We start from the raw sequence: 17,256 nt of genomic DNA, 5'->3' as shown, positions 1-17,256 counted from the left end.
CTAGCTCCCTCTGTCTCCCTCTCTCTGTCTTACTCCCTCTAGCTCCCTCTCTCTGTCTTACTCCCTCTAGCTCCCGCTCTCTGTCTTACTCCCTCTAGCTCCCTCTCTTACTCCCTCTCTGTCTTGCTCCCTCTAGCTACCTCTCTCTGTCTTACTCCGTCTAGCTCCCTCTCTCTCTGTCTTACTCCCTCTAGCTCCCTCTCTCTCCGTCTTAGTCCCTCTAGCTCCCTCTCTCTGTCTTGCTCCCTCTAGCTCCCTCTCTCTCTCTTACTCCCTCTAGCTCCCTCTCTCTCTGTCTTGCTCGCTCTAGCTCCCTCTAGCTCTCTCTCTCTGTCTTACTCCCTCTAGCTCCCTCTCACTCTGTCTTGCTCCCTCTCTCTCTTACTCCCTCAGTCTCCTTCTCCCTCTCTCTTGCTCCCTCTAGCTCCCTCTCTCTTTGTCTTACTCACTCTAGCTCCCTCTCTCTTACTCCCTCTCGCTCCTTCTGTCTTGCTCCCTCTAGGTTTTACTCCCTCTAGCTCCCTCTGTCTCCCTCTCTCTCTGTCTTACTCCCTCTAGCCCCTTCTCTCTCTGTCTTACTCCCTCTAGCTCACTCTCCCTCTGTCTTACTCCCTCTAGCTCCCTCTCTCTGTCTTGCACCCTCTAGCTCCCTCTCTCTCTCTTACTCCCTCTAGCTCCCTCTCTCTCTGTCTTGCTCACTCTAGCTCCCTCTAGCACTCTCTCTCTGTCTTACTCCCTCTAGCTCCCTCTCACGCTGTCTTGCTCCCTCTAGCTCGCTCTCTCTCTCTTACTTCCTCAGTCTCCTTCTCCCTCTCTCTTGCTCCCTCTAGCTCCCTCTGTCTCCCTCTCTCTCTGTCTTACTCCCTCTAGCTCCCTCTCTCTTACTCCCTCGCTCCCTCTGTCTTGCTCCCTCTAGCTCCCTCTCTGTTTTACTCCCTCTAGCAGAGTACCTAGTCACGTGGGCACTTTGAGGGTGTTCCACTACCCGCAGGGCTAAGTGCGAGACACTGCAAAGATGCATACAGGGGCCAAGTGGACCCTTTGAAAGGGCTCTAATGGTCTCAGGGGCAGTGGGGTCATTGCTTAGGCAGCTTGAGGTGCGTACACTACAAAGGAGGCCCGTATCCTCACTGTCCATATACTTTCATCTGCTAAGTGCATTAAGGCAGAGTGGAGGAAACGACGCACTTCAAGGTTCTACTAGTAATAGCGCCGCTTAGACCTGGCCATTACTTACTTCTATCTCTCATTCGCTCGTCTCGGAATCACGTCACTGAGCTGCAGGGGGGTCTCCAGACTCTCCCACTGCTGCAATATGGATGTTTACACTGCCTGATGCGCGGGCGGCCCATGCTGAGAGTCAGTCATGGACAGGTGTGGGGCGCCGCGGTAATAATTACATTTTTAAACGCACCCTAGGCCCCGAGGCAGCAGAAGCTTGACTCTCTGCCTCTCTCCAGTTCCCCGCCACTTCTAATGACTTCCTTCCTGTGTTCTGGAGGCAGCCAGAATTGAGGTTCCAACATCCGATAATCCCCCCTCGCCTCTGCTCTGTTGAGCTAAGGGCAGGAAGTCTTCAGTGATTGACAACCGCGCCGAGGGCCCGGGGTCCCCAGCCAGATTGCAACATTGTAGCATCTCATAGAGTCTCATAGGAGAGACAGATTTAACTGTGACTATCTGACGGAGCCAGCTGCTGTAGTAAGTCTGCAGCGCCGGGGAGCAGCATGGTGTCACCCGGTGCGGTCCGCACCCCCCGCACCCCCCTAGTGACGCCACTGCTGTGGTGAGAGGGAAACAAACAAAACAATCATAAAGGCCAGAAACTAACCATCTTTTCCTCCCCAGTACACACCGCACCCCAGTTTGTCCCAGCTATCGCAGCACACGGAGCTTTTCTCTGAAACCTCGGTTGGGTCCGTCTCTTATGGCTTCACCCTATAGGAAGGATTAGTCGTCCTCTGAGCCCCGAGCATTGCGATATCTGTGTGGAAATCTAACGAGCTTGAGTTTCCCTAACTAAAGAGGACAAACGCTGAATACAAATAACCCTCTAAATCGAGAGGCGAACACGACACGAAAACAGCGGAAGACACAAAAGAACACCTCAGCTCTCACCTTGGAGCGTTACCTCGACGGTGTCACTGAAGTCAGACGCAATGCGGGGGGCTCCTTTGGAATGGTACTCGCAGTAATATCTCCCCTCGTGCGCCGAGTTTACATTAGTGAAGTGGAAGACGGCCTCGCTCCCAGGAGGGTCTTGTGGAGGGCGATAGACTCTACCTCCATTCAGAATAAATCTCATATCTCTGTACTGTGCCGCAGCCGCACAGCTCAAGGTCAGGTTTCCTCCTCTCACGGTCGCGCTCCCGGAGGTGATCCGAAGGGTCGGTTTCGGGAAGGTTTCTGCAGCTACAATAAAAGAAGACAAGTTCACCACAATGTACAAAAGAACAACATTTGACTCACTCCCTCTTCCCTCCTCTTCCGCTCCCGCCCCCGATGGCATCTTTACCTCCCACCACTTCGGGTCATTACCAATCTTGGATCAAATGTTCAAATGTCTCTTACTTACCTCAAGTCTCCATTCTGTGATTCTGCTCACACGAAAAATGTCCTATTGGCCCAACGCCAGTAACTATGTAATCGTTGTGCACCCGAGAAACACCAGCTTAATAGTATAATACTGGTACTTGTGAAACGATCGATCTTGGTTGTTTCGTGTAATATAATACACACCTTTAGACTAGATACGTGGTATAAAAATTACACAATTGCTTACATGTTATGCATTTCGGGGTGACGGTGAAGACGCATATCATGTTCCCCTTCTGTCTGTGGCCTGCCTCTCTGATTCCTGATCACTCGTCTTTGGCTCTTAGCTTTGCTCCGCCTCCACCCTTTTTCGGGTGGTTAATCGAGTTTCCGCATCTTTAGGCTGTGTCAGGTTTGTGCTCAACTGTGACTTTGGTCTGTCCCAGAGTCTCACATCCACACATGGCTATTGATTCTATGTCAGGAGTGGACGAGAGCATTAAGTATCATCTTTCTTCACTTTATGTCTCAGCTGCTCTTGCGAAGTGCACCTTTTTAACAGTAACAAGCATTAGCAATGCCAATAGGCCTTGAGTGTGAATGAAAGTACCTAATGTGTCATTGATGGGTTTAGGTACTCAACAACGTATCATTCATGCACTTTGTCACTCATCTTTACTTTCATGAATCTGTTCACACATCCACTGATTCATTCATGCATTCACCCTCTGTTAGAAATGGCATTTCTGCTTGGGTAAGGTTTGCGCCAAAGCCAGGCAGAAACAACCACTTTAGTCAGGGCAAGGGAGTTACACATCGAAGATAACCCCTGCTCACCGCCTTGGTAGCTTGGCACGAGCAGTCAGGCTTTTTCGAGAGGCAATGTGTAAAGCGTTTGCGCAACACAAACAAACAGCAGCAACACACTAGGCACACCACAAAAGACACTCCGCACAAGGTTATATGAAAAATAGCCTTTGTATTATCCAAAACACATTAGAATCATAATCACACAATATACACTGTGCCAACTGTCACTAGGCAATATTCGCAGGAGATTATATACAGGACAGGGCCAATGAGGCCGCTGTCAGAACCTTTAGAAAGCACTAGTAGTAAAAATATCACAACCAGTAACTTCTGGTACAATAATGACCTCAGCATCAGGTCACATTAGCGTTAGGCAGAGAACACATTATGCACAAATCACAAGCATAAACACATTATGCAATATCTGTAGGCATGAACATCTTATGCATAAACATCCTAACATAAATACATTATGTCATAGGCATCACAAAAGGCATAGACACATTAGGAATAAGCCACATTAGGAATAAACACATTATGCCTAAAACATGAGTACTGCACCCCAGTACCACAGATAAAGTGCACACAGCACCTTAACAGACACACTGAAATGACCCCAGATGAACTGGCCTTCTCTGGGGCCCAAATGCTCTTTGTCCTAAATGTCAGGGCTCGTAGCTGCCAATGCAGCAAAATCACGGTGCGCAATGCGCTGGGGTAGAGGAGTGTATCTCACTCCCTCATCATGAGAAAGGAAAAATAATGCCCCACATTGTAGCTGCCCGCTCTCTCTCGTGGTGCAGCTGGAAACTAGGCCTTGGCACCTCTGTTTCCCCTAAGTCCCCACTAGAACTCTACCACAATTGTTCCCAATGTGGCAGCTGCCCGCTCTCTCTCACGGTGCAGCTGTGATCATGAGGCCTGGTACCACTGTGCCCTTTTGAGCCCCACTCCAGGACTCCTAAATACAAACTGGCCCCGGGACTCTCCAATACAAACTGCTCCCCAACAAGGAATTCAGCCTCAGCACTTCAGTGCCCCATGAGTCCCTCTCGTCAGGACTCTAGCAATCACAGTGACCCCTGCACCGGGACGCCTCCGGTGTAGCTCACGCACCAAAAAAAAAAGGCTCACGTACAGCCCCACTCACCGGGGTTGGTTCTTCTGACTGAATCCGCGACACACCGTCCTGTTTGGGACACCGGTCTCACTCCTGCATCTACCGGAGCCCAGAAAGCTCCAATTCCATGACTCCTCCCTCGATCAGGCTTCCACAAAACCTGACTTCCGAGGCTCTCTTGCAGTCACCGGAGGGGTCTTGCTCTGTCTCGACTTGGCCAATTCCGAGGGGCTCTCTCCAGCTCACTGGAGCCCTGCCCAGGACCAGGCTACAACGTCCTGACTCAAGTAGCACCACACGGGGCTCTGGCATCGTCTCTCCTGCCGGCCCGCCTACAACCAGGCGAGTCCCACCTGACTTCTGTTTTTGCCGTTCTCTGTGGCGGCTTCACTCCGGGAGGCACTATGAGGCGGGGTAGGCTCCCGCTTTGGTTTTGATCTGCACGAAATGCAGGTTGGGCACCCGCTCCACAAATAATGGTACCAGCATGAGGGGTGGGCTCCTGTTAGACAAATAAAGGCACCATCCTGCGGGTGGGTTCCCGCTTCTCGCAACATAAAGGTGGGGTGGGCTCCCACCAATAAACGCACACCATTGTGGGGTAGGCTCCCTTTCCTCTAAGCAGTGGCAATGCAGGCTGGGCTCCAACTCCTTCCAGCAACTCAGGGTAATCTCTACGCTCGGAATTCCCTCTGCAGGCACTTCGCAGCACAGTGCTGCACGGCCCCACATTCCTCCTTTCCTGGAATCTGGATACAGTGCTTCACAAGGCGCTAGGGGCCACAGCTCCAAATAACAAAGTTTCAGGGGCACAAGACCAGACCCAGGCAGGCCAGCTCACAGGGCCCTCCAGAAGGGAGGCAGTCCCTCATGAAGGTACCTCCTGAAGCCTAGCAGCAGCTAGTCCTCAGAAGCACAAGGAGGCACACTTTTCATGAGGTCACAGCCCCAATATTTATACACCACTTTTGCTTTGTCTGTCCTGGCACAGGGCTTGAGCAAATCCAGCCTCAACTAGTTCTGGGGGGTGTGGAGCACTTTGTTTACAGGGCTCCCACCCTCCTTTGTCAGGTTGGGGCTGTCATCAGCAACACCACAGGTGGGCGGAGCCAGCATTCACCTAGGCAGGCACAGACCTATTCAGGGTCAGGGGACTACTCCTCCCACTACTCCAATTGCAGATCTCCCATTCAGCCTAGCACTGACTCACCCTTCCCTCCCTGGAGCCACACACACCTCACCAATCTCTGTCACTCCAAAGGCAGACATGCAATCCACATCAGACAGGCAGACACATAGCACCAAGAAATGCCTAATTCTTGAAGTGGCATTTCTAAAATAGTGATAATAAATCTGCGCACACCATAGTGAAGTATTTATTATTACTATTCCCACCATAACAAACTTGACCCCGCTCCTCCTCTCATATCAGGAATAACCACTGAAACACTTATCAAGGAATCCCCAATGCATTCCTATGGGAGGGCAGCCTCACAGCAGTGAGAAACCAAAATGGCTATGTGTTACTACCAGGACATGTCACACACTTAAGGTACATGTCCTACCTTCTACCTACAATTCACCCTGCCCATAGGGCTAGCTAGGGCCTACCTTAGGGGAGACTGACATGCAGTAAAAGGGGGGTCACAGACATGGCACACACTTTAGGTGCCACGTAATAGCGGCAGTAACACTGAACGCACAGGCCCTGCAATGGCAGAGGACTGAGACGGGTTGAAAGGCTACTTCGGTGGGTGGCGCAACCAGCGCGGCAAGCCCACCAGCAGCATTTAATTTACCAGCTCTGGGTATCTGAGATACCACTTTACAAGGGACTGACAGGTAAATTAAATAAGCCAAACAGGTGTAGACCAATCTTTTAAAAAAATAACATTTTAATTTCTTTTTATTAACATTCATCGACATAAACCATACAATACAGTGGAATCAGGATTATCATATGCAGTGACAACAATAGGCAATCACTTAGTATAACTTTATACTGTAGGGACAATCTACGAGTGAGGGCATCATCCTGCTCAATACTACGCGGTGGAAGGCACATGTCCCCTCCATATGCGTTCCATGGGCTCCAGATTCGAGACCATTTTTTTGGGCAACCCCGGGCTACATAGACCGTCTTCTCCCCGTGCATGCAACAATCAAGATCTTTTTTCCAGGCCTCTACGGTGGGTGGCTACACCGCTCCCCATAGTTGTGCAATGTTCCTCCTTGCAACATTAACCCCAGTGTAACCCACTTTGTGTGATGTTTATTCAAATCTATAGGCTCCCATATGTTCAGAAGGCACCTACATGCCTCCGGGTGAAGGACTACAGTGAGCACGTTACATATTATATTGTGTATTTTTCTCCAGTAGGATTGCATATGCTCGCATTCCCATATAATGTGCATGAAGGTGCCTAAGTTGCCGGACCTTACCCTACACTCTCCTCCTTCAGCCCTTTCCATCTGTACCAGTCTGGGGCCTGTAACATATACTCTATGGAGACTTTTGAGCTGTACCAGCCTAAGTACTGCCGGGATTGCTTCCACTCTCGGAGAAGACTCTGCCTCGTGCCATTCTTCATCATCCAATTCGATACCATCTCATACCCATTTCTCCCATAGGGTTTGGAGGGGGTCTGTCATATTGTTTATTAACTTCTTATATATTAATGCTATAGTTTTCTCCGGGCAGGTGACCATCCAGCACTCTATCTTCCAGCGGGGAGGACTCAGGGGGGAAGAGCCCTATGGGAGAAGCAAATGCAGTGCAATGGCGGGCTTGTTTGTATCGAAAAAGTTCTGTGTCGACTAGCTCTTGTTGTTGCTATAGAGTGGTAAAGGACTTCACTTCTCCCTCCTACCACATGTCTTTATCTTGTAAGATTCCAATCAGGTCCCACCTATCGAATCTGTCCGATTTCCATAGGCAACCCAGCCTCTCGGAGTCCCACAAGGGAGTTTCTAAAGTCAGTTTATATCCCCACCCGAGGGATTTAGATACAACATGCTAGACTTCTACCGAGTGTTTGGTAGTGCCTGTCAGATGGAATTGGCCAGGTTTGGAGTAGAGTGCTCAATTGAAATTCCCGCCTGGGAGGAACCAACTATCCATATTATATCCAGGGTCATCTGGGCTACCATAGGTGCCATGATTGACGGCTGCAAGGTGTGCAGTCCAATAATATTTCTGGATGTCTCGGAGGCTAATGCCTCCCTCGTATCAGTTTAATGTGAGCTTGTTTAGGGCAATGCGTGGTTTCCCATCTCTTAGCAAGTCCCGCTGGAGGCCCTCAATTTCTTTAAAATATGTCAGGTCCACAGGAGCTAAACACATTTTGCAAGGCATACAAGAAACAGGGTAAGGACATCATTTTGAAAAGAGCTTCTTTGCCCAAGAGTGACAGGGGATGAGACTTCCAACTAGCTATGTCCTATTTCAACCTCAATAACGGAGGGAGAAGATTGTGATTGTATCGGAGTGTTTGGTCTAAGGAGATGAATATTCCCAAATATTTGAAGCCCACAGCGCTAATCTGTATTGTGCAGCCTCGTGGTGGGTCTCCCTGAAGGACGTAGAGATGGGACTGATTCCAATTGATGGAAAACCCAGAATATCTGCAGAAAACTGCAAGAATGTCCAGGACTAACCCCAGGGACCTCTTGGGGGAGGCCAGATACAATAGTATGTTGTCCGCATAAAGCGAAATGCTGTCTTCCCAATCAGGAGACCAATGCAGTCCTCCTATTACTGGGTCCCTCCGGATCCAAACCACCAGTGGTTCCAAGGCCAAGGCAAACAGGAGAGGTGAAAGCGGACATCACTGATGGGTTCCTCGACTCAAGGTAAACGTGTCTGATCTTTTGTTATTGACTACAACTTGCGTCATGGGCCTATTATACAAGAGGCGTGCCCATTGAATGAAGCGTGGGCCAAACCCCATTTTTGTGAGTACGGCCAGGAGATGGGACCATTCGACAGTATCAAATGCCATGGTCGCATCCAAGGATACAATTATGGCTGATTCGCGGATCGTGGCTGCTCTACCCAGAACTCCATGGACTCTACGCAGGTTCAGTGCTGTGTTTAGGTGCGCCATAAAGCCTGATTTATCCGGGTGCACCAGGCTTGTTATATTTTTAACTAGGCGATTAGCCAGGACCTAGGCAAGAATTTTGGGTTCCAAGTTGAGGAGCGAGTGCGGTCTGTATGATGCGAAGTCAGTTTTGGTTTTACCCTCCTTATGAATGGTGACTATGGTGGCCACTCTTTGATCTATTGGCAGTATCCCCTTTTCCTTGCTTTCATCAAACATTCCTTTTAAATAGGGTGTTAACTTGTCGGGCCTGAGTTTATGCAGCTCAATAGGAATGCCGTTTGGGCCAAGGGCTTTTTCTGAGTTCAACGATCTGATTGCCTGTGCTGTTTCGTCCGTCGTTAATGTACTGTCTAGAAAATCATGGTCCTCTGCAGAGAGGGTGGGGAACGTTATGCCTTGCAAGAGCTCGGAAGAGTCATTTTATTTCATTTCATGAAGCGTTATTCCGTTCAAATAGATGACCATAAAAGCACAGACAGAATACAAAATGTTAAAAAAGGAATCAAAACTATTATTACATATTTCATAAAATCATATCATATCAGATGTGGTTATTTACATTAAAATAGACATATCTAACCAATTGATCAAAATTTCAGTTAAAAAATTATACTTTTCCTAGCGTTGATGCACTGATTTAAGAACGTCGCAGTATAAAAATAAATGTCTGCCGATTCCAAGTTAAAAATTAAAATCATAGCATGTGTAACTGTACGTACTCCGTATTTAACAAACATGAGTCTTCTTCAATGAATGGTGCCCCCGTAGTGTACACCTCACTAAAGTGTCTAGCAAATCGTTTTGCGATATCCTGTGGGTCTGTTATGGAAGTGCTACCTGTATCCTTGAGTTCTGGAACCAGCCAGCTCATCCACTCTCTGTTATCAAGCCAGGCCATGAGTTTCCCTGCCTTATCCCCCAGGTCATATGTTCTTCTGAGTTTTTCCCTCCCTAGGACTTTAGCCCTGTCGGTCACTAGGGCTCCATATCCGTCTTGCTTAAGTTGCAGCACATGAAGCCTCTCTGGCGTGGCCTCAGTTCCCATTTCCCCTTCTAGTCGATAGATCTATTCCTCAATTTCTTAGATCTCTTTCCGTTTGCCTTTCTTCTGTCCAGATATTAGACATTGGGCCTGGCCCCTGATCACTGATTTCAAGGCTTTCCATAGAGTGTGGGAGGAGTCCACTGTCCCCTTGTTTTCTCGAAAGTAGTTGTCCATGGCTTTGACGAGACCCTACGGATTATGGGGTCCCAGAGTTACCAAGGGCTTATCGGGGCAAGTATCCCCACTCTTACTTGGTTGAGGACCATGTGTACCCACACCGGGGAGTGATCAGAAATGCCCCTGGCTAAGTGCTGAATTTCACAAATGTGCGCTATTTGTGGGCCAGGGACTAGGATACAGTTTATCCGGAAAAGGCTATGATGACCCCCGGAGTGGAAAGTTTGTTGTATTTTGTCAGGGTTATGTGTTTTCTACCCGTCAGCCAATCCCAGGGCCTCAATAAAGTCTGGCAGCAAATGAGAAGAGGGCCCTATTTCACGTGGGGGCTGGCGGTCCAGCGTACCTGAAACCAGAGTTGAAGTCGCCATCAAGTACTAGTAGACGTTACGGCACTGAAAGCAAGATGGCGCCCAGGTCTTTAAATGTGGTAGTCTATAGGCCAGGTGGTATGTAGACTGAGATGAGTGTTATGGTGCCCCCTTCCCATGAGCCCGTAAATCCTATGTACCTGCCCCTATCATCTGTCCATGTGGAACTTATGATGAGGGGGAACCAATCAATCAATCAATCAAGGCATTTGTATAGCGCACTACTCACCCAGAGGGTCTCAAGGCGCTAGGAGGTGGGGGGGTCTGCTACTGCTCGAACAGCCAGGTCTTGAGTTGTTTCCTGAAGGCGAGGTGGTCCTTGGTCTGGCAGAGGTGGGTCGGGAGGGATTTCCATGTCTTGGCGGCGAGGTAGGAGAAGGACCGTCCCCCTGTGGTGGCTCATCGGATGCGGGGGATGGTGGCGAGGGCGTGGCCGGTCGATCGAAGCTGGCGTTTGGGAGCGTAGAAGTTGAGGCGGCTGTTGAGGTATCCTGGGCCTTGGTTGTGTAGGGCTTTGTGTGCGTGGGTGAGGAGACGGAAGGTGATTCTCTTGTTGACCGGGAGCCAGTGCAGGTCTCCCAGGTGTCCAGAGATGTGGCTGCGATGTGGGATGTGCAGGATGAGTCATATTGAGGTGTTCTGGATCCGCTGGAGTCTCTTCTGGAGTTTGGCGGTGGTTCCGGCGTAGAGGGAGTTGCCGTAGTCCAGCCGGTTGGTGGCGAGGGCCTGGGTAACCGTCTTCCTGGTCTCGGTGGGGATCCACCGGAAGATCTTACCTAGCATGCGCAGGATGTTGAAGCACGACGAGGAGACGGCATTGACTTGTCTGGTCATGGAGAGGGAGGAGTCCAGGATGAAGCCCAGGTTCCATGCGTGGTCTGTTGGTTGGGGTGCGCTGCCTAGGGCGGGGGGCCACCAGGAGTCATCCCAGGCGGAGGGTGAGGATCCCAGGATGAGGACTTCCGTCTTGTCCGAGTTCAGTTTCAGGCGACTGTTCTTCATCCATTCGGCTACCTCTTTCATCCCTTCGTGAAGGTTGGCTCTGGCGGTGGCGGGGTCTTTGATGAGGGAGAGGATCAGCTGGGTGTCGTCGGCGTAGGAGATGATGTTGAGGTTGTGCTGGCGTGTGATGTCTGCGAGGGGGCTCATGTAGACGTTGAAGAGGGTTGGACTGAGCGAGGACCCTTGAGGAACGCCGCAGATGACTTCGGTGGCTTCAGATCTGAACGGGGGGAGGCGGACTCTCTGTGTCCTTCCGGCAAGGAAGGAGATGATCCATTCCAGTGCCTTCTCCTGGATTCCGACGTTGCTGAGTCGCTGCACTAGTGTACGGTGGCAGACAGTGTCGAAGGCCGCGGAGAGGTCTAGGAGGATGAGGGCCGCTGTTTCTCCGTTGTCAAGCAGTGCTCGGATGTCATTGGTGGCTGCGATCAGGGCGGTCTCGGTGCTGTGGTTGGCTCGGAAGCCAGACTGCGAGAGGTCGAAGGATCCGTTCGTCTCGAGGAAGGCGGCCAGCTGCTTGTTGACGGTCTTCTCGATGACTTTTGCAGGGAACGGGAGCAGCGAGATGGGGCGGTAGTTCTTGAGGTCGGTTGGGACGGCTGATGGCTTCTTTAGTAGAGCACTGAGTTTGGCGTGCTTCCAGCTCTCCGGGAAGGTCACGGTGTCGAAGGAGGTGTTGATGATGTCCCGCAGGTGGGGTGCGATGACAACGTCGGCCTTGTTGAAGACGTGGTGAGGGCAGGGGTCGGTCGGAGATGCAGAGTGGATGGAGTTCATCGTGTCGACGGTATCTTCGATGCTGATCGGGGTCCAGGCGCGGAGGGTGGTGGTGGGGGGCGGTGGTTCGGTCGTGGCGTGTGTCGGTTGAGTGCTGGAACTGTTGTGTATGTCCGCGATCTTGTTGTGGAAGTAGGAGGCGACGGAGTTGCAGAGGTCTTGCGAAGGGGTGATGTCGTTGTTTCCAGCGTTGGGGTTGGAGAGCTCTTTGACGATGTTGAAGAGTTCCTTGCTGTTGTGTGTGTTGTTGTCCTGTCGTTCCTTGAATGCAGTTTTCTTGGTTGTGTGGATGAGTTGGTGGTGTTTTCGGGTGGCGAGCTTGAGGGCAGTCATGTTGTTAGGTGTTGGGTCTCTGCGCCAGGTTCTCTCGAGGGCTCTGCAGTTCTTCTTGGAGCTCTTAAGTTCGTCGGTGAACCATGGGGCTTTCTTGCTGCCTGGTCTGCTAGGCGGGGTCCTCAGGGGGGCGAGGTCGTCTGCGCAGTCGCTGATCCATTTTGTGAGGTTGGTGGCCGCTTGGCTGGGGTTCGTTGCGCTGGTGGGTGGGTTCTTGCTCAGGGAAGTCGCGAGCTGGACGGCTGTGATCTTGTTCCAGCTTCTGCATGCAACCTGTTGCTGTTGGTGGGGGATCGTGGTCCTTTTGAAGCTGAAGTGGACACAGCTGCGGTCCGTCCAGTGGAGTCCGGTGGCGTGGCTGAAGGTGATGTCCTTGCTGGATGAGAAGACTGGGTCGAGTGTGTGTCCGGCGTAGTGGGTGGGGGTGGTCACCAGCTGCTTGAGTCTGAGGTTTGCGAGGTTGTCCAGCAGGGTGGTGGTGTTGCGGTCGTTGTTGTTCTCCAGGTGGAAGTTGAGGTCCCCGAGGAGGATGTAGTCAGCGAAGGCGAGGGCGTGCGGGCTGATGAAGTCGGCAATGTCTTCGCTGAATTGTGTGCGTGGTCCCGGGGGTCTGTAGATGAGGGTGCCTCTGAGGGTGGTCTTGTGGTTGATGTGGACCTGGAAGTGCAGGTGCTCGGCGGGTGCAAGGGTGTCGTAGGTGTTGGTCGTGATGCGGATGGTGTTCCTGTGGATGATGGCGATGCCTCCTCGGGTCTGGTTGATGCGGTCCCTTCGGATGATCTTATAGCCGTCTGGGATGGCGATGGCGATGTCGGGCGCTGAAGAGGCGTTCATTCAGGTTTCCGTGAGGAAGGCGACGTCTGGTGAAGTAGAGTCGAGCAGGTTCCAGAGCTCGATGGCGTGTCTGTGGACGGAGCGGGTGTTGAGCAGGATGCACTTTAGGTGGCTGCTGCTGTTGCTCGTCTTGGTCTTGGTCGGTGCAGGAGTAGTGCAGGTCCGGATGAAGGTGAACTTGCAGGAGTGGCAGCAGAAGGGTCCGTGGGTGCGTCTCGGGGTGGCTCGGTAGCAACCCGGGGTTCGGCCGGCGTTGAGTGCGTAGAGTTCGGTGGCGTCATAGGTCCGTCGGGTGGGCTGGTGTCTGCGGGAGCCAGGGGTCCTGGCACTGGGCGCGGTCCAGGCACGGACGGGCGCAGACGGTCTTACCTTTGGCGCACCTTCGGCGCGCTTCGGGCGCGCCCGCTGCGCGTCAACGCTGCGCGTCTGCACGGTCGCCATACCTGGCGAAGTGTGAGGGAGGGAGGAGCTGGGAGGCGGGGAGCGGGGAGGGTACACAAAGGAAAGGGGTGTGGCCGCTGGCACGGCGGCGAAAAGCGGGGAGCGGGGCGGGGGGCACAGGGGAAAAACGGGGAGGAAAAGTGAATTAAATCGCAGGCTCAGGGGGAGAAAACACGAACAACAGTGGACAATGCAGTGACAGAAAAATGCAAACACAGTTGAAAAATTAGCGCGGCAGCACACAGGCGGGGAGAGCGATCCCGCTGGGGCAGCGGGGGCGGGGAAGAGGCGGCAGGCTCAGCGAGGCTGAGAGAGGCAGCGAGCAGGGGGCACACGCAGCAGCTGGTGGCCGTGCGGTGCGGTGGTGTCCTGGGAGCAGGAGCAGGGAGCAGGAATGAGTTTTTCATCATAATACTAATGCCTTGTGAGCTAGTTGTGAACCCGGCATGCACTACCATTTTGTATCCCCATCAGTGCATTGTCCTACAGGAGTTTCCTACCAAGTGCGTTTCCTGAAGCATGACAATGTCGGGGCCTGCCTTTTAATATATTGAAGGACCACACTGCGTTTGATTTTATCCCCAAGCCCGTTAATATTCCAGCTCAGTATTCTAGCACTCTTGTCCCACTGTGTACTCATTGGGTCCAGAATAAGTCTTTGTATCCTCTGTCACGATGCCAATATGCGTTGTCGATGTTAAAAACCACAACAAAAAACAAACACAAACCCCTAACCCAACAACCCCACTCCCTGCTTCCCTGCACTCTGGGCGTCGAACTGCCCATTTTAAAACTTGCAGAGTGCCTGTCTCCCTCAAGGTGAACTAAAGGTAGCAATATGTGGGGCGCTGCCCTCCGTCCCTCTGTCCACTCCTCCCCTTTAGCAGCCATACGTTCCCCAAGTAGAGTCACGTTCCATAGTTCTAATTTTAAGTGACTGGGAGAGGAGTCCCATCGGACGTCGGCTGTGATGGGCCCCAGGTACCTGTCTCAACATGACTGTCGACCTTTTCTGATCCAAGGAGGCCCCCTCATCATTTCAGGCCCTTTCATCCCCTGGTCTGGGAGGCTGATTCCTCGTCACTGCTATGACCGTTGAGATTTCGCTCTGTCTGGCTCTCAAGCCAGTCTGAGACAGTCTGGTTGTGCAAAGAACCAAGCTCGTCCCTCTGCCTCTACACGAAGACGCGCTGGGAATAGCATTGCAAACTTAAACCCTCCCTCTCTGAGCTTCCTTTTCACCTCCATGAATGTTTGTCTCTGCCTCTGTACCATTTGGATGAAATCCGGGAAAAAGGTTATTACGGCATTGTCGTAACGAAGTGGGGGTCTTTACTTGGCGTTCTGAACGATTACATCCCTGTCTCGAAAATTCTGAACTCTCGCTAACATCGGGTGTGGGGGGGCCCCCGGCTTCGGACGTCCACCAGGGACCCTATGTGCCTGCTCAATGACGAATAATTTACTGAGGCCCCTGGGCTGCAGATAGTTCAGTATAAGTTCCTCCACAAAGCGATCCGAGGCTTGCCCTTGTGCTCTCTCTGGCACCACCAGTATGCGTATGTTGTTCCACCGAAGGTGCCCTTCATAATCGTCCAGTTTTTGTTCAGTAAATTTGCGGAAGGTTTGAGGGCTTGTATCTCTCCTTGTATTTGCGTGACGTCACCCACTAAGCTTGTTGCAGTGATTTCTACTTGTTTGACTTTCTCGTTGATTTTGGTGAGAGCTGCTCTGATTAGGTTCACTTCCATCGAGATTGATCCCATTTTATGCTCTAAGGTGGTCTTGATTCCAGATGTATCATCCATGACACAGTGAGTCTTTAGTGAGGGTGCAGCGATCAAGTTTATTTGTTTGGACTGTGTTGGAGCCTTTTGCCCCTGTTACTTTGGGTTTATCCATTTTGTGTCTTCGCAGGCCTAGGACTCTGTCACACAGCCTTTCTCACCGCCTGTACCCCGTAGTGCACAGGTCGGTTTAATGTCAAAGCCCTATCATAAGCCGTCAATCTCCGATACGACTGTAGGGTGTAGGATCAGTGGGGGGGGAGGTAGTTCTCTCTGTCCTTCAAGCACTTGCCTTCTGAATTAGTGGTAGTCCTGAGTGGCAGTTACGGCCTGCCACTGCCGGTCGTGATGCGTGTCACCTGTGGCGCAGTTAGGCCTTGTGTGCTCACAACCCCAAAGGGTTCCACCACCAGGCCATTAAAAGGTGCCTTAGTCTCCCTCAGGTATTTGCAGGGCCTCTTAGCGATTACGGGCTCCGACACATGCTGTGCGGAGATTCCCCGTTCAAGTAAAGGCAATCACTGTCCTCTTGCCATCGCCATCTTGGTTTTGTGGGAAAGGTCGGCAACAAGAGGGGACGGGGGGAAATCACAGTCGCTCCCCAACCCCAAATCTGGCACCCTGCCTCTCACTACTGCCTCCTCTGATGCACATTAATGGTCCCAGTACCATCACCGGGCTACATGGGCACCTCTCACTCCGCTTCTGTCTGGCTGGGCTCCACTCTTGGCACCGTTAATACCTCTCAGTCAGCTGCCTCAACTAATCGAGGGTTCAGTGTGTGTCACCGGACACGTTGACGTCAGCGCTCTACTTTTTTTGTTTTCACAGGGTCTGGGGTTTTCAACTGCATTGGGCCGCACCTTCCAGTCACCTTTGCCCTCTGCCTACACTTTAGTCCCCGGCTCCGGCGCGGTCACAGGCCATCAATGAACGGAACCTGTAACTCCGGGAGTATGCAAACTGTAGACTCGGGAGTCTTTGGGAGTGGTGCTGCCAGATTGCCACTGTTTTTGTACTACTTATAGAAGAAGGAAAGCAGAAAATAAAGAGAAAAGGAACATTGAAATGGACTTGTTGCTTTACTAATATGGTCACTGCCCTATAAACAGTATGGACAGCTATTTGTGTGCTTCAGCATTTGTGCATACATGTTTAGCTCCATAGAGAAGTTTCTCGTTAAAGCTTATTTCCTCCAAGGTGGCAGGAGGTTCTTTGCCTGGAGAGCACCAGACTATATGTTAGATTTTTTCTTATACTATTATCTGGCGGTCCTTATAGATCGAAGGGAATTTGCAACTAGGCATTGCCACTGTATGTGTTTATAATAATCACTGGAAATAATAACACTGGGACTGGTTTCGGGGTAACATCCTTCATCAGCCAGGCTAGCTTGAATCCAGTGGCAAAGTGAGCAAGGACCCATGTCTGAGCATACCCTGCCAACTTAGGGAAAATACAAGGAGATGATGGACAGAGTGCTGAAACTTTTCAGACACTCACCCCCATCATAGATCTTGGTTGAATCATTCAGCGTTCTTTAGCTCACTTCGCCATTCCAGTTCAGATGCAGCCAACAGCAAATCAGTCTCGACCCTGTTCCTCATGGGAACAGTCCTGCCCGAACTGCCAAGCCAGGTCTTCTCTACACCGGAAACTAGCATCCTGGGATAGGTTTCGAAGTAACACCCCTCATCAGCCAGGCTAGCATGAATCCAAAGCCAAAGTGAGCAAGGGACCAATGTCTGGACGTACCCTGCAAACTGAAGGCGAACAATGCATGCACAAGAAGATGATGGATGAAGCGCTGAAACTTTTAAGACACTAAACCCCGTCAAAGATCTGGGTTGAATCCATCATCGTTCTTTAGCTCACTTCGCCACCCCAGTTCAGTCCTAGCCATATGCAAATCAGTCTT

The 17,256-nt window shown here is 51.4% G+C and overlaps 1 protein-coding gene across 7 annotated transcripts in view; it reads right to left on the bottom strand.

Moving 5' to 3' along the window:
• The window catches only part of LOC147701648 (leukocyte immunoglobulin-like receptor subfamily A member 6), a 602,586-nt gene that overhangs the window by 252,519 nt on the left and 332,811 nt on the right, over nucleotides 1–17,256 (bottom strand). For 6 of the 7 annotated variants that reach the window (XM_086930274.1, XM_086930269.1, XM_086930270.1 and 3 more), the window contains one exon: nucleotides 2,119–2,412. In XM_086930274.1, the coding sequence (XP_086786400.1) occupies nucleotides 2,119–2,412 (294 nt within the window). The remainder of the gene's footprint in view (nucleotides 1–2,118; nucleotides 2,413–17,256) is intronic. The other variant, XM_086930271.1, reaches the window with a different exon arrangement.

This window comes from Lissotriton vulgaris, chromosome 7 (assembly GCF_964263255.1).
Source record: "Lissotriton vulgaris chromosome 7, aLisVul1.2, whole genome shotgun sequence".
Taxonomy (NCBI): Eukaryota; Metazoa; Chordata; class Amphibia; order Caudata; family Salamandridae; genus Lissotriton; species Lissotriton vulgaris.
This window is presented reverse-complemented; position numbering and strand designations above follow the sequence as displayed.